The sequence below is a fragment of the Atractosteus spatula genome, chromosome 9 (genome assembly GCF_055471065.1).
Source record: "Atractosteus spatula isolate fAtrSpa1 chromosome 9, fAtrSpa1.hap1, whole genome shotgun sequence".
Lineage (NCBI taxonomy): Eukaryota > Metazoa > Chordata > Actinopteri > Semionotiformes > Lepisosteidae > Atractosteus > Atractosteus spatula.
In genome coordinates, this window is record NC_142714.1 from 2808931 (window position 1) to 2834038 (window position 25108).

Consider the following 25108-nt stretch of genomic DNA (forward strand, 5'->3'; position numbering starts at 1 on the left):
TGTAAAGCTATCAGGATTAAAGTATTAGATTAGTGATAAACTGGAAGTCCAGAGCAAAATGAGGAGCATTTGAGGAGTACATGGTATAAATTCTGAGGATTTAACGTACTGCATTATAAAGCCTAGAATTACAATTATTGTAGATAATACAATACAAGCAAAACTTGCCAAAATACCTAAGGTAAAATGATAGAATATAAGAAAGAGTTAGAATATAAAAAAGAGTCACGCCCTTATTTCCAGGCATTGTGACAAACTGGGCTGAGCTGCAGTCTTTCAACATTCTTGTCTCCTTGTTTCTCCTCCTGTCCTTCCCTGACAAAGACAGGAGAGTTCAAAGATTCTGCAGCAGTCCAGTCGGATCCTGTGTCTGTGACAGAGGAGAGACAGGCTGGGGCAGCAGGAGAAGAGGCTGTGTGCACCAAAAAGGGCCAGGATTGTGCAAGAATAGAGAACAGGAGACAGGCTGAGGGAGAGGGAGACAGAAAGAGATGAGGACAGCCAGAAACCAAAATAAATAGAATGTGACACACCTCACTGATTTGTATTGTTTTTCAAATAATTTTTGCTCTTAGAACTGAAGATCATTTTTAACATTTTTTTTAGTGTGACATGGTCGCAAGGAAGCGACATTGTAAAATAAAACCTAAATTCACTTTCCGAGAATGAAATACTCACTCCTTTTTTTCCCGCACACATTCTCAGGTTTTTTTAACTTGATGTACGGGCTACTCCCCTCCCTTTAAACTTGTTTTTTTTGGCTCCAGAGCTCAGTGGTGGCTTCATTCCTGATCTCATAGATTTGGTCCCTTGTGATTGAATTTGGAGGGACACAGTTTGAAAGCACTGTCACCCTTCGTCATGCCACAGGACTGTCACTGATGGAATCGGACTAGATTTCCATCATGAATGATATCTGCAGAGCAGGCTGTGGCCAGCCTCCTTTGAGTGATATACGCAATGTGAAGGATCAATGAACCACAGCTGGGGAGCATGTTTGGTATCAGCAAGACAAGGATGTCCGAGGTATGTTTGATTTACCTGCATAAGGACAGGCTTACGTCAGCTTTCAGTTCTTGGAGGGTTTTTTGGTCCTCAGCTGTTTTTGACAGCTACAGGTCGCAGTCCCAGGTAATGACTGTTGACAGGAGAGGAAATAACCCACAATTATGGCTGTAGCTGATGCTGTGTTATTACTGTGCCTTTCTGTGTCCCAGTCTCCAGGGTGGTGAGGTTTAAATCAGTGCTGCGTTTTAGACGTCAAAGGCAGTAGGAAGGCAGGATTCTGGGGAAATACTCGGCTTTTGTCTCTAATGGATCCAGCTCGCGGGATCCTTCAGGTTTTCCGCTCTGTGCCTCTGTGCTGCAGGTTCCCCTCTGCCCCTCAAGAACACATTCGACAGTTTCAACTACAGCATCTCTGCCCATTTCCTGCTGAGTTAGTCGTGCAGAAAAAAACTCATTTCATAAAAGAACAGTCTGTGTAGATTCTCTATACAATTCTATAAATAAGAAATGGGCATTTTATGTCAAATGCAGCCACACGCGTAAAAGAAAATTTTATTTTTTACCACTACCGATTGTAATGTAGTTATGCATGTCTTCAAGTTTGACGGTATCCATAACGTTGTACCTCAAAAAAAGTAAAAGCAATTTAGAACAATTTTGCGTAGTTCAAGCATCTTAATGTGAGTTTTATTATACTCTAATTATTTTAAACATCGTTTTTAAAGGTAGGATTTGGAGGAGAGAATGGAGTCAGGTCTGAAATTAGTTACAGTGTACTCTGAAGAAAAGTGCAGATCATTTAAATAATAATTCTCTGGTGCCTCCTAAGTTGTAGGCATATATTATTGCAGTGTGTGCGTGGAGGGGAGTGTTCTTAAAAGACAGAAGGGCAATCATAAAAGGCCACATAGGTGCTAAGCATAGGAAAATGTAACAATTATGTAAAATGTACGGAAAGAAATGGAAGCACCTAATGATTCTTTGATCCTTACTTCTAAATATAAAATCAGTGCATTCTCTTAATTTCAGGGTTATTTTTGGTCCATTGAATGTTAATAGATTCTTATTTTTAAAATATTTTTGTTATATTGCATAATGCTTGAAACTCAACTAGAGTTTTCCCATTCATTTTCATTCTCCTATTCAGTTTGTCCAGACTCCTCTAGTTAATATGTTTAAATGCCGTTACTACCTTCTGCTACCACTCTGTAACTACTCAAGGAAATAAGTGCTGACTCACGTTCAAAATGGCAAATTAACCTTGAACCGTGAACTCTGAACCTACACTGTCACCTCGTTGGGGCTGCACTTTGGTGAAACTGGGCTTCCTTCTGTATGTAATGTGCTTTACGATCCTATGACATGAAAAGTGTTCTATAAATAAAACAAGTTATTATTATGGTCCTACCAATTTAAAATGCAAAGTCTTAAAATACTAAAAAAGGTATCTTTTGGGGCTTTGCATTATGATTTCTTGGCTTTTGAAACTAAGAACACCCTCTGTAGTCAGACTTTTGTTTTTTGAAGGTCGGTGGATAAAATTGCTTTAAGATCTCTTACTGGGTCACAGTCTACTGACCTAAAGAAATTCCTACTTCCTACAAATTCCTACAAATCATTATGTTGAACCATCACCTCATAGGGTTAAGAAAACAAAATAGATTTCAAAATGCTACTGGCCTTATCTGTGAGGATTTAAGGTAATGATTTCCTAGGTATGCGATAAATAGTCTTGTATCCTACAAGCTAAATACAATTACTCCTATCAAAAACAGAATCTTTCGCCCTCATACGTCTCTCCAGGGAAAAAGATAAGCTTTCAATATGAGCTGTAGGCCTAATCCACGATTAAATGAAACCACCCAGGATACTGAGATAAATGCTCTTTCCCATTGTCTCTGAAGATATTGAGAGAAATCTTCATGAATACAGGCATTTCCTGACAAGAATTCTGGAATGTGGGGAGGAGGTCTGAGACTAATGGGCAGCTCTGAGAGAGCTCATCCATAAGGAGGTAAATGCATTCTTGGAAAATCAAGTGTGTGGTCAGTGGCTGACCGGTTAGAAAGAAATCAATTTAAGTATAATCTAAAAATGAATCTGTGTACTCTTCAGGCCTGCTCCTCTGATGAGACACCTGAATAAGTAAGGAGGCCTGAATCATCCAGGACTTATGCATTTACTTTAGTGTCTCTTGAGGAAGAACCCTGGAGGATATTTCCATTAACCCTTTTCTCTCAGATGCTCCTCGGGGGAACAGAGCAATCCATTATTTCCAACAAGCTGTCATAACATAACAATTCAGACAGAAAGAAAGCAAAACATGGAAAAAAAGAACACCAAGTTTATATTTTACTCTGTAGTCTTACCAGTCAATTCTGTGAGAGGAAAAGTAAAACCTGAATAGATGCTATCTACCAAAATCCATCTGATTATTTTAGGAATGCCCAGTTTCTGCACATAGTGTTTTTGTTTTCCTTTGCTGTAATTCTTCCAGATCAAGATTGCATGTGAAAAATAGAAAAGGAGCCAGTAAATCCACTCACCCACACCCCCGAGGGTTCACCTGAGATCCGCATGTCAGAATTATGAGCCCAGAGAATAGCACTCACCAACAGCGACTGTGTGTCTGGGATACTGTGTGCTGTAACTGGCCCAGGGCTGGGATTGGTCGGCCAGGGCTCTCTCAGCCAACAGCGAGCCTATCCAGGTGCCGGGAAGTGATGTCACTGAGGGATGCACCCCTCCTCGAATCAGTGCTGATCCCCCTGTGTGACGCTGCAGAGCTGGGAGCATGTCGGAAGCTGAAGGGCTCCCTGGATGTCTGCCCTTCCTCAATCAAACAGCCAAACTTCAGTGACTCTAAACTGTTACAAAAAAGATATACTGTACCTGCACAGGTCTTGTCAGGATAAACAGCTCATAGTCTGCATAAATGTGTGATGATTTTCTGTCTTCCTGTAAATCTGGTTAAAGAATGTCCTGGTTGGCATGGATAAAAAGTAGTATTATTGGCATACAGATCGACAGAATATAACAAACTGTGTTTAGACAGGGAATGAAAATTAAAAAAACTGGCAATATTTTCATACAGCCGCCTTATGACAAAGGTTTGCAAAATATTTCACAAACCCATCTGATGAAGATGAACAAGCAATCACTCACACGCACGACAACAAAATGTATAAGTAAAGGAAATTACAACTTTATGTGGTACACAAAGCCATTTGATACCTAAACAAATGCTGATCCTAATCAAATGCGATATAACTATTACTTGCCAGGAATTTACAAAAACATCTCATCCCACCTTCATGGTAGTTTGATTTTTAAGTATGTGGAAAAAAAGAAACAGGACTATTTAAAAAAATTAACTTTCTAACATGGTATAGACTTCACATTTTATCAGCGTGCCTTTACTGATGTCTTTATGGTGTGCAACATCATTAGTTGGATTTTTTTACCTTAGAATTATGCATTAAGTGTTTTGCATTGAGTTTCTCACAGACTGGGCAAAATTGCTTTATCCCTTTCAGCTGAGTAAAACAACAACTGAAAAAACAGATACCACCTGAAGAAAAATGTAGTAAACTATAAATATATAATTACCTTTTTTGAAATGCTTCAGTTCGTCAGAGTACTATGAAATGGAATGTAATTACAAGCCTGTGATGCAAATGCTGTTCAAGAGAAATGGGTGATGAATTTAAGGGTTTGTCTTGTGCACAGCAAAACTTTGAGCACGCTCTGACAGCTCTATTGTTGTTGCACCAACAATATCTGTGTTCACAGCATGAAACTAGTCCAGCATCTGTGAAGACCCTTGCTGTTTTTAATTGGTGAATTGTATAACTGATCGCTGCAGCAGGACTTTTTTGGTTTGATATATTAATGCTACAAAAATGCTGTAATTTAGAACAGTTCTTGCAGGACTAGGACAGAAGAAGGACAAGAAATAAAAATGCAATCACACTTTCTTGTCTTTTATCTGACAATGTGCTGGTGAGATTGATCTGCCACGCTGATTGCAAAGATGACCTGCTCTCAGTGGTTCTTCTCATCACCCGACTATATTTGTTCAGGCTTCGACCATGAGTAATGATCATGCTTGCTTTCCGCTAGTATCCAAGCATGGCATTAAGGCACAGTGTGCTGTTGGAAGTGATGCCCTACTGGGAACACATTAAACTGCAGTGCTGTTCATGCTACACTTTACACAGCCTATGTGAGAAGACTAGTGTGCCAATGTCTGGTGGTCTGATTAACCATAAAAAAAAGCTCGGTTTTGCCCAATAAGCATCATCTCCCTTTACTAACTCATCTTCATTCATGTTTAAACATACCCCCACACATGGGGTATTGGTAAAATATTTTCAGAGTTTTCAGTTTAACCTCACCTTTCTTAAAAATCTTTTCTTTCTATTGTATATTTATATATATAGCAATATTGACCGTATTGCCTATTAATATACTGTTGGACTGTACCGCAAATAGTCTTTTTGGCAGTGTGTAGCTAATGACAGCAATAAGCAGATTATACTACTGTAGGTCACTTTGTCATCCTGTGCTGAGAACCACATAACATTTCTTCTGAGGATTTTAATTGTTTACTTTTTTGCCCTAAAGTAACAGTTTAGAACAGTGCTTTTAAAGGGAAGTGATGAAGTCACAGTGCCCCACTTCACTCTCACAGCACTGCTATTGGACAGTTTGGATGTAATGAAGAACCACACAAAGAGTCATTACTGATAATTAATTGAACCAAACTGTCTGTGTCTTATGAAATATTATGTAAAGGTAAGGTTTTTAGGGCAAAGTGCAAAATTAGTGTAAAATAAACTCCAAGCAACAAACTGACTGCAAAGTGTTTTCTAGATGTGTGTGTGCTTGACTAAAGCACTAGTAATGATATACATTACAAATCCACAGTGATCCTCATATACAATTCAACAGAGGGACATAGCGTTCACACAGAACACTCTCATTCATGTTAATCATTTCTGAATGCAAACTATTATGGAAATGCTGTTTGTTGTGTTTTGATTGTGCCAGAAGGAAAACAGCAGTCTTTTCCATAGATTGCTGAGGACCCTCACGATCATTTTCCTGTGGTCGACATAGTATTTCCTTGTGACACGATCAACTGCTTTGTTTTATCCAAAGTCGCCTGTGTGCTTTATAATGAAGCTTTTTTTCGGGTGTGTTAAGAAAAATAATTTAAGACTAACCGCCAACACGCTGGAGAAGAGTTCCTGCTGTGCTTTTTCTTTGCCATTCCTGGAATTGTACAGAAAGACGGTTTTGTGTCTCGTGTAAATTTGGGGAGGATTCTTCCTGTATCTGTTCTGACACATTAAGGACAGAATAAGAGGCTGTGTTCAATATTCATATGTAATGTTAAATACTAAAATACATGGCTACCATTAAGCTGTGCATGTAAAAGGTTGGAATAGCAAATAAGCTGAAGCAGATAGCTCATATTTACACCTCCTGGCAATATTTAGTTTTAAAGAGATGAAGTTACTTCCTCTACAGGGGCTCAGTGAATATGTGCACAGTCTCTTGACTGGATCAAAGGCATAAAACATGCTAAATTTTTATTAACCCTTATTCCTTTGTGATCACATTTTCCTCCAACCTATTTCGGCTTTCAGCAAGCTTTGATGTTTTACAAAGCAGTCAAAATAAGTATTTGTGCCTGTTTTATAAATAACAATTAGTTTAGTCCATTCTAATTTATTTTCAATTTGTGTTTTCTCTGAAAACAGTTTAGTGAAGTTTCATATGCTGAAATACAGCATATCATACTTACCACAGATTATTTCAACCACATGCTGTATATTGCCAGTTTTTTTCGATCATTTCGCATAAACCTAATTTCACCTTCAGTAGTATAAGGCTATTTCAAATCTCTGCTAAACTATTTCTGCTTTCCTACAATTCTGTGTTGTTCAGTGTTTAGAAACTGTTTTTTTTTAGCTAATTCTCCAAGTTATCATACAGTAAGTGGATGTATGAATTCAGAGTGTGGGTTGTTTGATTCAAACATTTGTGAAGCCTGCATTCTGTAATAGGATGAGAATTTAGAAATCTATACCCCATATTTTTTGTATGTAGGCAGTTGTTGACATTCAATATAATAAATAAATAATGTATTTTCGTTGTTATAATTATTGTTATTATTATTAACAGGGTTTAATCTGTATAGTACATCAGTGTGCTTCCTCTGACAGGTCTGTGGCTGAGGGCCCAGTGCCACACACAGAATGAGGCCCGTGCTCTAGTCACATGCTGTACTGTACTATACTGTATGCGCCACCTGAGTGCCTTACCTTCCTGTCATGGCCTTGTGCTGCACTGGTTCGCATGCTGAGCTAGTATGTGATTCCTACTGTGCTCGGATGCTGCCTGTCTGGTGGTACAACTTTATACTGTCGGGTGAACAGCAGGGCCTGGAAGCCTACCCAAAACACACAGCTTCCAGCCAGTCGTCTTGGCTATCTCTGACACAGCCAGGGCCTATCTGAAATAAAACCGCTCTCTTTTTTATTCAGCTGTGGCCAATGCTATCATTCATTTTAAACACGATTAATATTTTATTAATTTATACGTCTAGAACATATATTGTTTCTAAACTGTACATGTAACTATGAAATCATATATTTTTTATGTGTAAAATCTATATGCACTATTGCTGTTCGATTTGCTGTTTCCTGTCCGACCTCTGTGATAAAAGGCATATGCTATTCAGCAAAGACACCATTACGTTATATGATCAGCATAGCACTTTATAAAATTTTAAAATGTCAGTCTTTTGAATATACTGTAACGGCTTGTCTTGAAATCTTCGTACAACATTAAAATATTCAGATCACATATGCGCACCATTTTGTCAAAAGAAAAGTAGATTGCATAATGATTTAGTGATGAGGTTGTTGAAAAATTCTTAATGCCAAAACAAATATGTCCTCAATTTATAATCTTTCATTTAAAAATGTTTATTTTCATTGCTTGCAACCTCAAAGAGAACCTCACAAATACTTCAGTTGATGAGCTTTTTGAATGTTACTCCATTGAACTGAACAATAGGGGCCATAAATTTTAATTTTCATTAAACCTAATCTTTCTGAAGTCAGTACTGTAAGGGAGATGTAGATTGTCTTCAAATTCAGGAAAAAAACTGAAAATATAAATGCCAGTGTAATAAATAACTTCGCTTAAAAAATGGCTAAACTTTTTCATAAAAATGTTTAAAAAAACTGTTCCAAAGGAAAATGTGCTTAAATAACCATTGCCCTTGCCGACTGTTTCAAGCTGTTTTTTAAACTTTAAAGGCAGCAGTGATTATGAGCGTCTTCAAATGGTAAATAAGAAAATCCCATTCAAATATACCCGGCCCGTAGAGGAATGGCTTCAAGAGAAAGGTAACCTTTATTAAACTTTTAAAATTGGACAGATTATTTTGTTTGTTTTTTTTACCTCATAAATAAACACTAATAAAGCCTGCAATAAATGTCAGTTAACCAAAATCATGTTTCGTACTCATAAATGAATGTTTTAATTTATGTTCCAGTTTTATTGTAGTTTTATGTTATGTTTCGTTGTCTAAATCATATTATAATGCATTTCCATCCAACTCAGTTAAAGGGACTGGGACTGCGTAGATGTATACAGTGCTATAAATTATGCATGAGCAGGTGTATAACTATTTATAGCATGCTTAAAATATTTAATTTAAAACTTGTTAATTAACTTTTAACAAACCAGACAAAATCAGCCTGTCATAATTCATTCCCTCTAAGGTACATGTACAATTCTGTGTACAAGTAGATCTGTCAATAATTTACAGGTCAACAGAGATTCTGATGCAGAAGTAATTATTCTACTTAAAATGTGTCTTTTTTTTCTGAGGATAATACTTAGAGGGAATGCTGCATGAATTACCATTATGGGTTAATATCATTATAAAATGCATTTAAAGGTCATTACTTAAACTTCCTAAGTAGATTATAAAGTCCCTTTAACAATCTCTAAAACACAAAGCTATTTTCAAATCCCATTATAAATGCTTACATGCATGAATCAACTTGCTATGTGGTGTATGTCTGTGAATTTTTATTTGATACCAAATGTAATTGAGTTGTGAAATGTGTCACATGACAGTTGTATTAAGCATGCCGCTAAATAAGGTATTGGAGTATCTACAGTGTTTTGAATTTCAGTATATTCATCTGCACGGATTTTGCTAAAAGGCAATCAGACTAATTTGCCATCCATTGCATCTGTTAAATGTGTACATGACCTAGCAGTGCTGCCCACCCCTGAAAGCACACTGTACGTAAAGTACATCACAGACAGACATGCAGAAATGTTCCACCCAAGTCTAGTGAACCGACAGCAAATAACCCTGGTTTTTAATGTGGCAATACAGTAGATGAGATGCAAAATGTGAAAAACAAGTGTGATTAGCCTTTTAGCAAACAGGTTCTAGGAAATGGGCTTAGCAAATAGGTTAGATTTGACCTCTTTCATAGAATCTCTGCATTGATCAACCCTCCCTTTCAGATCACAAGGTAACGTTTTTTTTACGTCTTTTTAATGTTGCCTACCAATTTCTTTCACTGACATACTATTTCTTTAGTATGTCAGTGCTTAAAGATTTATGGGCTTGTGTTTAATCCATGATCTCACTAAAGTGCCCTCAAAGGTGTAATTTGGAACAGAACATAAAAATGTGACCTTTAACTGACCATTTTGTCTTTTTCTTGAGAACCCATAATTATGATTTCTCAGAATGATGACCTTTAGGCCAAGATAACGTAAGATGTCAGCCTTCGACCAGATGTTGTGATCTGACTCTGTGGCAGGGCTGCTGCCCCTCAAACAGAATTATCGACTCTCACAGATATCAGCCTGCTGTTTGGGTCAAGGTTTTTAAGCAAAATTATGCCTTTATGAATCTCATTTCTACTTGTTTTAGTCTCTGACCTTTGATTACAATGTCTTCAGCTCCTTATTTTTGATGATTATAGATTTTCAAGGAGAGGGAAAAAAAAGCTGTAGCACGATTAAAAAAGTCCTTCACTTACAGAAGCCTACACAACTGTTTTCACAACAGTAAAAGAGAGATGAGCTATGTAATTTACTGTTGTGAAAACATTCACTCTATCTGCAGAATCATGGAACACATGTAAATATCAGCTTAGCTTTAATTGCTTAAAGAGACCATTATTGTTGATTAAACTATCTGTACCCAGATGAAAACTAGACAGTTGTGATGTTGTCGCTGTTTAATATTTTGTATCCCTTTTTGTATCCTTCCCAGGCCGGCAGCTGACGATCTTCAACACCCAGGCAACTATAACCATTGGAGGCAATGACCGAAAGAGACCCTACCAGGGACAGCTCTCTGGGCTGTACTACAATGGTCTCAAGGTGCTGAACATGGCCGCTGAAAACAACCCCAATATTAAAATCAATGGGAGTGTCAGACTAGTGGGCGATGTTCCTTCTGTCCACGGATCAGCCACAACGACCTCCGTACCTCCAGAAATGTCAACCACCTTCATCGAGACGACCACCACCATGTCCACCACGACCACCAGAAAGCACCGGTCTCCCCCCACCATCCAGGTATGGTCCCCGCACTTCCTGCTTCCTCCTTCCTGCTTCCTGCAGATACAAGCCCGTAAAACCCAGCAGACCAGGGTGAGCAGGGAGCATTAGAACAGAGGTGGTCTGGTGACAGAGGGGCTGCAGGGAATGATAACAGGTAGTCTGGCGTAAAAGGTTTAAGGTGTTACAGCTCAGTAAAATGTCATGTAGCAGAGGGCAGTGATTCCACTGGAAAAGCACTGTGAGCCAGCAGGGACATGGAAAATGATCCAGCAGACTTACGTGTACCAAAGTAAATCTGAGACACAGACTTGACAAAACCATGGGTACGCCCCAAAAAATCTCAAATCCTACTGTATATTGGCACACTGGCTGTCTGTTTCTCTAGAGTCCTCAGTTACAGTACACAGCATAGGAGGAACGGGCACATCTGTAATGTGGGTTACAGTCCATTGCTGTCAGGAAACAGGAAAGTTAATAAAAACCACCCCCATCCCCCTGAAGTAAAGTGTGTTTTTCAGTCTCATGTCTGGCTTTATTTAAATTGTGCTTAACGACTCTGATTCAGGTGGGAAATACTGGTGGACGCAGAACCTATTTTGAGTGAGAACAAAAACAGAAATCATAGCAGAAATCTGCACAATTCAAGTAGAGTTTGCCATTAGAGATAAAACGCCTTAGGATAAGATTCATATATTACTAACAAATAAGGGAGAATTCTAGCTTGCATATGCAAAGCAGCTCATGAATGTTTAAAACAAGCTGCGCTGGGTAACAGGTGCTTGCATCTAATTTTAGTTAAGGTCAACTAAAATTGTGAAGACAGACTTCAGTTTAAAGGGCAGAGCTCAAGTTTATAAATGTATGGGCTGCACTAACTATGTCACTTAAGCCTTTTGATTTGGCACATCCATTTTCAACAATTAAATTTAAATGTGTTGCTTCCTTAAAAATATAGCTATAGATGTAGACAAAACTGGTAGATGAAGTGTAAGATACTATTTCACAACCACAAGTACAATCAGACATTTCCAGTTTTTATTCAAGTAGACTATATACACAGCACATTTTTTATTTTGCTTTTCACTTTCTTGTTATTGAAACATAACCAGGCCTCTTTAGAGTTAGGTGAAATAAAGCCATCGCACGCCTGTGAAGAAATATTTTTCCACTGCTTCTAAAAAATAAAACAGGGAAAAAAGTATACTCAGTCTTTTTTCTATTTCAGATTTAAAAAATAGTGCAATATTCTTTTCTAATCTAATGTGATTTTGTGTGGTAAACAGCAACCAATATTTCATTTTTATTCTCCAGGATCATGTTGGATTGCCCACATATCATTGATCCTTGTTTTCCAGTGTTATTTCTAGGGAAATCACATGGTAGCTTTAATACTACAGAATGAAACTTCAATTGCTTGCTTTTTTTGCTGGTTTTAAAAGGCTTTACCTCCTTGTGGATGTCAATAGCTATAGTTACAGTGAAGTGGTCCCTAGGACTGTAAGTCATTATTTACATGATGCTTTGTAACTAAGGGTACATTCTGCCCAAGACAAACATTTTGTAACAGATTACGGAGTTAGTGTTAGTGTGGGGGCATATTTTAAAAGGAAAACTTGGAAACATAATTCTTGAAACAGCCTTGGAAAATCAAGATTTATGCAAAACTCACAAAATACTACGCAAAAACTACTTCATGTGCTTCAGTGCAGGGGTAACTAACATATTTTGTAAATTTTGCTTCTTACTTCTTAAAGGAGCTTAACTTGTTTAATGATTGAACCGTTTTGCCTTTTGAAAGTGTTTATTGAGCAAAGTGTGAAATTTGTTTCCAATAGTGTAGTAAGCATAAGAAAACATGTATGAAGCCAATACACTATTGTACTCTAAATGATCCTAATCCTCAAGTATTCAGTCCATTGAATTTAATTATGCTTTCAAAGATTGGCTAGTATATCCTTTGTCAGCCTTTTGAAATGTTTTTATTGCCAGTACAATTTAAATATACATGTACAATAAGTGCACACAGGGTGAGTACAATTAAACTAAAAACTATGAAAACGTTACTTAGACACAGCATTTGCAGAACTAGACCCCTAGTGTTCACATTAATTCAGAATTTGTCAGTTTAGCTGCTGAAGACCCAAAGGAAATCAAACCACTTTGTAAGGGTCTGTAAGTCTCATGCTGTACTGAATGTGCTGCAGCAAAACAGACTGCTTTTCAAACGTACCATCACTGTAAGCCAATAAATGTCACTGGTTTTGCAAAATATAATTACACCGGACATTTCATAGGGACTCAGGAACAAACACACTCAGTGGTCATTTTATTAAAGCAATAACTCCACAGAACATCCACCCCAGCAGAGGGGAAAGATTTTGCTTTGCCATTCCAGGGCCACAGAGATAAATACAGTCGCTGGAACAGACAATACAAGGAGTAGAAAAGAAAAGATAATTGGAATTTCTCAAGCTGAAAAAATGTGTCTGTGTGAACTATTCGTGTTCTTGAATGGTTCTGGCGTTCCATGCCCGTGTTTGTGTAGCACTAGAATAAAGCTATATAGTATCATAAAATAAAACATTACCATCACTTATCCTTTCATTTCTAAATCTAAGATCACCAAACATATCCTCGTTTTCTATAGATCTAGTAGTATGCTAAGCGTGGCCTTATGGTAAAAACCCATATAATACTAAAAGCCTTTAAATGTTTTTTTTCAAACCAGCAATGGGTGATCACAGCACCAGTGTAATTGTAGCTGCTTTAACAGTTACTGCTATTGTTTTCGAATCAAGTCGTAACATCTGTAAGCAATGCAGTACTGTGTAGATAAATAAATTGCTATAATGAACCTATAAATACATTACTATAATACACACCTGAAGAAGGCTCCATGGCCGAAACATTGTGTTTTCTTTCTTCTCTTTTCAGCATGGAATAAACCTATTACTTGTTCCATAATGCAAATACTGTATGTTAGTGTTTTAAGGGTTGCAGTATTTAGATATCAACAAATGTAAAGCAAGTATGTTACAGTATATGTATAATATATACTGTATATAGGAAAAAGTAATACTTTATCCCATACTGAAAAGAGAAGAGAGAAAACACAACTTTTCAGCCGTGGAGCCTTCTTCAGGTGTGAGAAAGACAGGGCAGTAAGCAAAGGTGATGTAGCAGGAGAACAAAAGCTGGGAGAGAGGAGGAGCGAGGGGCGGGAGCAGGGGACAGAAAGAGAGGCCAATCAGGTGGTGTGAAGTCAGGACAGGTGAAGAGAGGTGTGAAATGAAACCTACAATGAATAGAGAGAATTTAGAAGAAAAGTAGTCTGTCGTTAAGAGAAGGGGGAAGGTGTGATCTATAGTCTTTCTGTATGAGTTAGGAAAACCATCTTTGAGAACACAGATGGAGAGATTAGTGTGATCATGGCCGTCAGAGGTCAAATGAGAAACATAGCCCTAACATGTTCTCTGAGGCGGTCTCCAAGTCTCAGAAGCACCAAAGGAATGTGTTTGTTACATCGGGAGTTCCTGATTGAGTTGATGGTCCGAGGGGTGTTTTTGGCTCGGGCAAGGGCCCTGTCAATAACACTCCTAGGGTATCCTCTGTTGATAAAAAAGAGTACATTTTGAGGGCTTGGTTCTAGAAATTGATGTCGTCGCTGCAGAGTCGTCGTAGCCGAAGGAACTGTGAAAAAAGGAGTTTTTAGCGTGTTTGGGGTGAAATTAGATATACAGAAGATAGTTGTGCGAATCAGTGGGAATGTAATGGACCGACGTAGAGTCGGGGGTAGTTAATTGAGAAGTTGATGTCTAGAAACAGAAGAGTAGTGAAAGATATGTTAACAGAAAGTGATGCAGAAAGTGCTAAAGCTGGTCATTAGAGCATGTGGCGGCACCGACGCGGTCATCGATGTATCACTTGTAGAGGTCAGGGACAAAGCCAGTATAGGAAGCGAAGAAGCGTTGTTCTACCCAGCCAACAAAAATATTGGCATAGCTGGTAGCTATAGCTTGGCACCATCCCATGGCAACTCCAATAACCTGCTGATAAAAAAGGTTATTGAATGAGAAAGCATTCAGTGTGAGAACCAATTCTGCAAGGCATACCAGGGTGTGGGTGGGTGGATCAAGCACTGTGCATTTGTCCAGCGTGTGCTTAAGGGCTGTAGGGCCATCATTATGGGGATTGACGGTGTAAAGAGATGTGATGTCAATGGTAAAAATGTAGCATTCGGGGCCCTGAAATTGAAAATCATTAAAAAGTCGGAGGGCATGCTTGGTGTCCTTGATGTATGAGGGAAGACCTTCAACCAGCAGTCTCATGAGGCTGTCGAGAAAGGCCGAGATGTAAGTAGTCAGACAGTTGCATGCTGATACGATGGGGCATCCAGGGGTGTTCAGTTTGTGGATTTTGGGGAGAAGGTAAAATTGAGATACCTGGGGATGTTCAATGATGAGCCGGTTCACCTCCTTGAGGACCTCCTTACTGCTGATAAGATAAGATAAGATGGTGGATACCACTTCCTTTTGGTAGTCAGTGGTAGGGTCCTGTTGGAGAGGGAGGTAGGCAGAAGTGTTGGTTAGTTGTCTAGAGGCTTCAAAGATATATAGATTCTTATGCCACACCACAACAGCTCCTCCTTTGTCCGCTGGTTTGATGACGATATCATCTCTGTTGTGGATAGACTGGATTGCCTGAATTTCTCCTTGGGTGAGGTTGGACCTGTGTTTGCTGGGTATAGAGAGTGTCTTGGGAGCTTGATGTTACGAAGCGTTTTTCAGGACCCCATGCAGACAGCAGAATCCGGAAGGAAGTGAACAGACACAGATAGGAGACGAGGAACTGGGCTGGTAGACGAACAGGGGGACGTGACGAAGGTGCGCAGGTGGTTCAGGACACCAATAGGAGGCCTGTGCCCTCGAGCCGCGGACATAGAGCGACTCGGTGGTAGGCGGGCCTCCGGGCGTCCGTGTTCCAATGCAGAGCCCGGAACAGAGTGAGCGTCTGGCTTATAAGGTGGGCTGGAACAGGGAGCAGGTGCACAAAATCAACTAAAATGTGAAAGAGCTGGAGCTCCCTTAAGAGGGTGGGATTACATTTGTGACACTTGATTGGTATATTGGTTAATGAAATTATCGACTGGTGGAAAAAGGCCAGAGGCGGGAGTCCTCCGTATATATTTACTGTATATATATGCAATATATATGCTCATTTGTTTTACTTAAGGAAATTAATGAATGCAATAGGAAATAAAATGTTAGGAAGCTTCCCTTTAGCTAAGTAGTGGATACACTTTGAAGTGCTGTGAGTGCACCCGGATCCTGAATCTGCTCACCTTGACATCACAGAGATTTAGCCAAGGCTTTTTCCAAAAGTATCCGGTGCAAAATATGGGAGCATATTGAACTGCATTTTGTGTATTTAGAATATGTGTGATCATCTGTAAATACACTGAATGAAATAATGTATTTTAAAATTGTTCTTGCATCTTCCCCACTGCACTTAGTTCAGATTATTTAAATCTATATTATAATAATGATGCTGCACAACCTAAGGGTCTCTTGTAAGGACTTCATGTTCTGGTAGTTGTTGAAAAAATTGGAGGAACATGTAAATCACAGATTGTCTTTCTGCATTAGGTTTCAGCTGGGCTCTGTCGTTCTGTGATGCCCACAGCGGGTATAGTATGAGAGTATGTTTTTAATGACTTATGAAAAGCTGTATTATATGTAACATTGTGAAAACAACAGAACTCTTATCTCTGTGTCTACAGCAGAAATGGATTGTAAATTTAATTAGAAGACAGTTGACTCTGGGCAATATATAATCTGTGTGGGTGTAGGTGGCAGGCAAGTATCTGAATAATTTTTTACATTAAAATGAAAAGATCAACATATGTATGGCACACTGCTTCATTATTCAGACAACCCATTCCATTTTGGTTCCAAAGGATGTCTGAATGTTTTTTCCAAGTTTAGTTTCAGTGAAATTCCACAACACAAAGCTCATTGCAGCATTAAGTACACGTATGCCAGCACTAGAAGATGAATAGAAGGATACAGAGCTGCCGACTACGATAACAGGTTAGTCAAGGTCCATAGTTCTTGCCACACATGGGTTTCAAAAGCAGTTGTGTCTTCTGCATTGGTCAGCTATTGGTCTCTCCGTCTTCATAAGATAACAAGAAGAGGCCATTCAGCCCATCCAGGATGTTTGGTTGCTTGTAACTAATGGATCCGAGAATCTCAACCCGCCTTTTACTGAACGAAGCCAGGGCATTGGCTTCAACAGCAAAGCTGGTCTTTAAGACTTTCTAATTCTGTCAAGGTTTTGTGATGATAACCAGTTAAATTGACTTCAAGCTGTGAACACAGACATTAAGAGGCAGCTGTATTAGCTAGAAGGCAGGAGAATCGAGTACAGAATATTTAAGATAAGCATTTCTGTTGGACTTTGTTGAATAGTAGTAGAGGTTTTGTCAAATTCACATTCCTGAAGCTCATTCAATAAACTTTGCTGAGGTGATAGGAATATTGTTTATGCGTTACACCCTGCTGATCTGATTTTTTATAGCTGATTGATCACTTTGGTAATGTTTCAGTAAACGGATTAGATCGGTCAACCCTGCATGTTTTTTTTCTTTATTCCATACAAATGTCGTACTCCCTGGCTTCAGGGGTCTTGTTCAAAACTGTCTGCTGTTCAAACCCCTTCTTGTCTGTGTTTGAACTCTACTTTTCTGATGGCTTTTTAAGCACTTTGCTTGTGTCTTATCAGCTATCAGATGCAGGAGCACAATGAGCTCGAAACATTCAGGTTTCACAGTATTTACAACCCTTACAAACCCTGTAAGGAGTCCTGCTAGTTTCCTGACCCTGAGACAGAGCTATTTTTGACCTTCCTCTTTATTTGTCCTCCACCGGTATCTAGTTGAGGTCCCAGAAGGTGAAAATTGTTGTATTGCATTACAGCAGTAGAACTCCAGGCCCTGACACATACATCTCTCTTTTATTAATAATATCCTCCAAGGGACATAGAAATTTCCAATACTGCTAATCTCAAAAGGGATAATACCTGGTCTGGAGAATCAGTAATGCATTTTATCCAAGTGAAAGAACACTGTTTTATATACATGAACAAACATTATGCAAATTAAACAAAAGTGCCAAGACAAACACAGCGCACTCCGTGAAGAAATCATATTGAAAGCATAACATGTGGTACTAACACCAAACAGTTCTTAAGAGCTGCGCATATCGGATGGATTGGTTTTCATATTTTAAGCGCTACAGTAGTTCATTTTCCTAAATCACAAATCCATTAAGTTGTTATTTTGCTTGATTTGCTTGATGCTGTGTCCTTCCTTATATTTTTTTAAGAGGGTCAAGGTTTTGATTTAATCAGAGTCTTCAGAACATATGAATGGTTACAAAGAGAGGAGGCTGTTTTACCAATCTAGCCGAGCTCGGGGCTAGTAGTAAGTAGCTCATTGATCCAGAGTTCTCTTCCGGACGTTTCTTGTTAATTCTCAGGTGGTGGAATGTTTGGGAGTGGTGAGAGCAGCTCACTCGAGATAAAATCAGATCAATATCCGATTAATATGCGTGTGCCTGTCATGGAAGTGCTGCAGATTATTTAGTAAAAGGTGCCACAATGTCAGTGTGGTATTTGGCCTTAAGCATTAGAACCCGAGAGGTCACACACATTTGATAACAGATAACGACTGATCCAGATTTTGTTATTTTGCATCTTAATAACTGCAGGCTTGTTAAGAAAGTATACAGTATTACCAAGTCAGCTGAGAAAAGGACAAGAAATTCCAGAATTTCTTGCTTCCAGTTCCTGGACACCCACAGATGCTTTCAGTCATACACTCAATGTGAGAAACGTTAGATAGCACTATGAGACCCATCTCCCCGTCTGCTTTTGGCTCTTCTTGCACCACTTATTTAAGTTTTACTCCTTTAATACTTTATGCAGCCTTTGATCATATCCCTCTAGCACAATGACTAATATTGCAGTTAACTCTTTTATTTTCCTCTCTCTTTTCTTGCTCTTTTAACACACTGCAAAGAATCGATAGAGCTGAAAGTGTTTATCCATGCACATACGTAGAACCTGATATTACTTAGAAAATCACTAACCTGCAACAAAGGAATAGTGTTCAAGTCATATGTAAAAACTGGGACCCAATTTACCCATCTCTCATCTCTTCAGTATGTCTTCATGCTTTAAATTAGGGCACTTTCTCTCTTTTTAGACAACAAAAGACTATTTTTTGTCTATAAATCACTTTTCCTCTTCATTATTTTTGGCTATGTAATTCATATATTTTGAAAAAAAGATGTTTTGTTTATTTCCCAGTGGCAGTAGTGAGGGAATTACTCATTGTGCAGTAATCTAAGTCAGGTTAGTTAGTCACGTTAGGTCGACAAGCTGCTGCTAGTGTTTGCCTTCTGGCTTAATTTGTTCATACATGATCAGTAAACAGGTTTTCTGTATTTGGATTCATGTTACTGTGCATAGCTGTCACAATCATTATATAGCACTGTGAACATGATGTGCCCTTTTTTAACTTTAAAAACATTAGATTCATCAAAATATTGCAATGCTTTCAATGTAGTGTACATCTGTATTCACTCTGCTTCCTTCACTACCTTGTCCATCATTAATATGATAAAAATATCAAAACACTCATAAGCAAACATCTTGAACTGATTTTTTTATTTTATGATATAAAAATAATGTATTTTTTGTAGCCTGCTTTGCACCCATTGTTTTACTTAATTAATTATAATATTCATTATAATAATATAACATTGAAACTAAATCATTTAAACATAATGATAACTCCTTACATTTTTTATACTGTTTTCCATCACAAAAGATCCCACATTACATCATTCTTGTTGGCCCATTTGTTAAATTTAATATAGAAAATATATTTTCTATATCTGCTACTCCAGAAATACAATAGCTGTGGTTGGAACAATCCAAAATTGTATCTTGAACAGAGGAACATTGGGTCTTTAATAGGAAAGCAAGTTACACCTACAGAAATATCAGATCTGGCCTTTGAGTTATAGCTAATATGCCAGTTAGTTAGATATATACAATTTGGGAATTGGTGCAGGAAAATAATAATTTACTAACAGGCCATTTTGTACTGGGAGAGCACTGTTTTGTTGCTCATTCATCGTCCTTTGAGTTGGCTTTTGTCCCTCATTAATAGTTTTGCAGAAGTGTCTTTGGATTAGATGTGGAGCTTCAGAAATCCTAGCTGGTCGTACCTGAGCTCAGAGCAGACCTCCGGGAGGTTTGCACGCTTTATTTTGGACAAGAATAGAATTTATTTAAGGAGTCTTTTTTATTGACCTTCCCAGCCACAGCGGCTTACTCTCACCAGCAGAGAGATAAATATCATCCCGAGGTGCATTTGTCGGTCTAATTATAGAAAACGCTTGACAGAAAAAACAATGCCTTGTGTGCAGCTTGTTAAGGCTGGGTAAGTGTGCATAGTGGGATGAACAAAGTCCTGTTGATGTGTGCTGATGAAGCCATCAATCCCTCACCAGGACTCCCAAAGCAAAGAGAGTGTTAAACACCCAAACCTGAGGGAGACCAGAGGCACAGATCACTTCCAGGGGGCCCTGCCTTACTGCTCTCCACAACCCCAGCTGCAGAAAATCGATGCTCGGGTCAAAGGACTTTTCTCCCGGTCGGAGATAAATATGTGAGTTTTAAGGGGGTTTCACTCTGTCCTTCACAATAATTCTGGGAGATGAACACGGTGCCCCAGCCTTTTCAAAATACTGTCCTCTGGTCACAGCCCCGCATAGCGGTTTGGAGATGAAGATCATTGTATCGGTGGTCATGGTCAAAGTTTGTCTTTGCAGCATGGGCTTTGTAGAGCTCCCTTTCAGCTATCAGTAAATCATGACAAAAGGTTTTAGTAAAAGAAATTGTGATTTAGTAACTCTGTTACAGTGCACAAATAATAATGTAATTATGTGATAATAGTTAATTAAGTGTATCTGTATGTATTGGACAGTAAAACTGTGAATATTTAGTTGTAAACATTATTTCCCAGCTGTGATTATAGTTCTTGTAAGCTGACATGAGTGCCATTAATTAAAGGTAAAAAATGTTATTTGTTCAGTGAGTTGAAAGCTTGTATGGCTTCATTCTTCGTCGCCTTATGGAAAGGCTTCAGCCACATGGCTTGAAGTTAAGCTACCAGTAATAACACTGGTGGTGCTGCACGTTCTGTACTACAGCAAAAGTGTCAAGAATTCGAAGCGAATTTTGAACATCTCCGTTCTGGTGATTTGTTAGGTGTTTGATTACTGTTCTCAGAGCAAGCAGGGGTTAATCCTGCTGCTGAGGAAACGGAAAGAAAAATGTTTCACACCTAAAGGTTGTTTTTTTCATCTTTTTACTTTTCAGCATGGGGCTTACCTCCAACTGTGACTTTGTAGCATGCAGGCTGACTCAACGCCCCACTATAGACTTTTCTAGCCCTACAGCATTTTAAGTTGTTTTTGGACATGTGAATGCTTGTCATCATGGTGACTCCGTGTGTTTCGGAAGAGAGAGAGACCTTGTTTTCTATCCTTCGTCTTCACTCACGATTAGGAGAGAGTTATGGGCATGTAGCACAGCTGCTATTTCTCTTGCAGCCTTTTCACAGTGGCACGTCGGACCTCAGCTCTCGCAGTGCAGCACGTTTCACACTGGCCATTTTGTCCATCCGAGAAGAAACCATACCATGAGGCTAAAACGCTTCAGAGCCCAGGAAGCTGGGGGTGGATAGATTCATCACTACACCATATCATAGAGTGACTGTGGCTCCTTTTGTATTTTTTTTTCGGACAAAGTTTTTTTTTTAATAGAATCGTAGGTTTGAATAATAACAAATGCAAAACGAAAGTGATCTCAAATGATTATTACTTATTATTATGATTATTATGACTATTATTACTGATACCTATTACAGGTCTGTGTCTGTGTAATACAAATCAAACTGTGCAAGTCAGAAGTGCAATAAAGACACCTGCAGTTTTTATCTGAAATTTAACCAGGGCTGTAGGCTTATGTGTTTGCACCTTAGTGGACAAATAGCCTAAACTCACAACCAGATGGGACATACAGTACAGTGATTCTTTCTTGTTTTTGTTTATTGGATTAGTGAACTAATCACCACAGTGATTAGGATAGACCTTTACTTTTAGCTGTGAAAAAAGGCATAGGTACATGCTGCCAGTCTGTGTGAACTGATAACGGCAAGAATGTTTTTTAAGTAGTATAAATGGTATCAGGAAAAAAAGTAAATGCAATTGTTACTATGTTCCAGCATTTTCTTTGCGCCTGTAGAAAATTGAAGCCATCACAAATAATAAGGGAAATTTGAAAATTACAGAACCTTGGCTTTCATCTTCTGAGTATCTCTCTCGTGGGTTCCAGTGTTAAATGTTTTTCTCCGAGTAGGTTCCTTCTCCTCTTTTCATCATCAGTGCTCCGTCAGTTTTCATCTGCATTCAGCAAGGTGTGAAAAATAAAAACAAGAGAACAGCCGTGAGCTCTCGATCCATTCCCAGGCAGAATCGATCCACACACCCCGCGCCCGTGCGCCTGTGATGCTGATGTAGTATGAGTGCAGAGCTGTGTCAACGCGTGGCCACAAAACACCAGGGAGTGAATAAGGGGTCGGTCTTGGTCTTACACAAATTCATGAATAGGCCACTAATTACTTAATTGGCCCCAGTGCTAAATCACTTTGATTATTAGGGATTAACTGGAATGGAACAGAAGACTCAAGGTTTCCCACCCCTGAAGCCAGTTCTGGTTCAGACTGCTTGCAGTCACTTCTTTGAAAAAGTCTGATTGCCAGGTTAGTTGGAGAGAGATGAGGAGCCAGTGAGTTAACAAAAATGAGTTGGGTCCCAGCTTTTAAGGTGCGACATCCTCACAGCTTGTGATTATCAGGTATAGTCCTGGGACCCACCCTGCAAGTCTCTCACTGGTACTGTATATCTTCTTTTCGGTGAAGGACAGTGAGACAGTGACCATGGACCTGTCTGTTTAAAGTACAGACTCACTGGTGTCCATCTGCACTATACAGTATATCATTAGACTCTGTGATTTCTCTTATCAGAGGGGCATTTACACAGAAGCCCACAGATACACAGTTGCCTTGTCAGAAATCTTTATTAACACTTAATTCTAGGTGTAATAATATACCTTGCTGCTACACTGCAAATAAATTAAAAGCTGTATTTCCCATAAATGCTTGACCCACAGTTTGTCATATTATATGAATTATATGTCTGAAATTTAACAGATTAAATTCTTGATAGTACATCCTTTTAGTTGCTTTTAGTTTGAATTATTGTACTTTGCTGTGGGAGAAGCAGAGCTCTGTAGCTGCATTGTCCTCTTGAGCTCGAGAGGGCAATTTTTTAATGTTTAGTTTCCAAGGTATCGGTCTCTTTCTTCCTTGTCTTTATGTCAGAACGAGTCACAGGAAAGACAAAAACCATGTTTCCAGGTCTCACCTCTTGCTTGAGATTTGAAGGCTTTCAGAGATGGAACTGTGAGAATGATGTAATGTGTTAATTTAACATTCTTTTACAACATACTGTAAAAGTGTTATGTGTCAATTTATAGAGCAGTAAAGAACATAAGACTGCTGATAAATCAACTCTTAATACTGAAGCTCTCACAAGCGTTTAGACAGCAAGAGATGCAGCCTGTTTTTTTATCAAGTTTTCTTTGATTTCCTTTGTGAGATCATTTTGTTCTCTTTTCAACAACATGAAAACACTTTTACCTCCACCAAGAAAAAAAATCCTTTACCTAAACTCTTTACTTACTGTAACTTCATCATATTTTATTTAAGCTTGTGATACCCATTAAGGCAGCACTGTGGTGCAGTGGTCAGGATTCTGGGCTCTTGACTGAAGAATTGCAGGTTAAATCAAAGTCTCACCTTGTACCCTTGAGCAATGTACAGTATTTCATCCCCATTTTTCCAGCAAAATACTTACCTGTGTAAAATGGTAGAGATGTAAGTAAGCCAGATAAATTATTGTGTGCTGTATGTTAAAGTTCATGTGTGATATATTGACAGTGGATTTCTTGCTCAGATTCAAACTCTTAGACTTGGGATATGAATCCCTTAATCACAAGTCAAGCTATGACTTTTTAAGATACTGAGAAGTCAAGCATGACTCTACTGCTGAGCAGCTCTACAGGTAAATGCGGTCTTGTGAGTGAGTATTGTGTCAGATGTGTCTGTATGATCAAGATAAGGATGTTACGGACTTTGTGCAGAGAAGGTGTGTGTGTTGTCCTCAGCTCACCCGTGCTGGTGTGAGCATTTTGCATTTTTTTTTGTTGATTACTGATTGTTATTTCCAAAACCCAGAGTAGTAGAAAGCATAATATGAAAAATATGTATGCTTTATATTGTATTATCTAAGCTGAATGCATGCAAAGCAAAAACTGTGATCCAAGACCTGTACTTGGTTTTAAAATTACTGTATTAGTCTCCAGTCAGCACACCTCAAAATACATAGTAATTTCTCCACAAAAGCATTCTCATGAAAAATGATGAAATCAGAAAACTTTATGACCGCTTTTTACATTTTTAATGTTGGCTTGTGACACATTACATTTGATTCTAGCCTTCTGTGCAATTATAGCACAGACTGGATAATTCTAAAACCTCCATTTATTAAATCTTTGCTGATCACTGAAATTTCTCAGGTGCTCAGTCCCTCCATCATCTCAGAAATGCCCCTTAGCAATGCATCTGTAAAGAAGGGGGCATCCATTTTAGACTAAGGCAGCCCTTTGAAATAGAAAATCCTGTGATAGTTTACAAGTTACAGTAAACAGTTCATTTATGACTAAAATATGATCTGACGGAAAAAAAAGTGTCAGCAAAATGTGCTACTACAACATTACAATAAAGATTAATATTTTTCCTGAGTTCCATTTAAAATCCAATTACTTTCAAGGGCGGTTTGTAGAAGCCCATGTGGTGTGGAAAAGTGATATGTTTCAGAAGGTGCTGACTACCACAGGAGATAAGGAATATTAAGCATGGGCAGAGCCAGCAGGTCTTTGGAACATAACTCCTGATTTATTGAAATGCACCATAGCATCTCCCACTTCTAACTGCCAGCGATGAGCGAGGAGGCTCTTCCAGACAAACAGCACTCATTGCTCTGCGCACTTGTTCTGCCTGTTGTTTCCCTGAAATGTGCTCAGTTTCATCATAGGGAAACTCAAGTTATACTGTAACTGGCCGGTGTTAGGCAGCATTTCTAATAGCTGTGTGTTTTTTAATACTTTGAGAGTTTCAACTGAGTTCCGTTGTGTTTTACAGGTTTACAGATTTCACTGTAATTGTCTCATGTCAGTTTTGTTTTTTTGCATTCTTCCACTTGACAGTATGTAGAAAATAACTTCA

The 25108-nt window shown here is 38.6% G+C and overlaps 1 protein-coding gene across 1 annotated transcript in view; it reads left to right on the top strand.

Annotated features, from left to right (window-relative positions):
* The window catches only part of LOC148827937 (neurexin-3), a 379354-nt gene that overhangs the window by 321283 nt on the left and 32963 nt on the right, over positions 1-25108 (top strand). Inside the window, exons 17-18 of the mRNA XM_088924829.1 lie at positions 8343-8432; positions 10334-10641. Of these exons, the coding sequence (XP_088780955.1) occupies positions 8343-8432; positions 10334-10641 (398 nt within the window). The remainder of the gene's footprint in view (positions 1-8342; positions 8433-10333; positions 10642-25108) is intronic.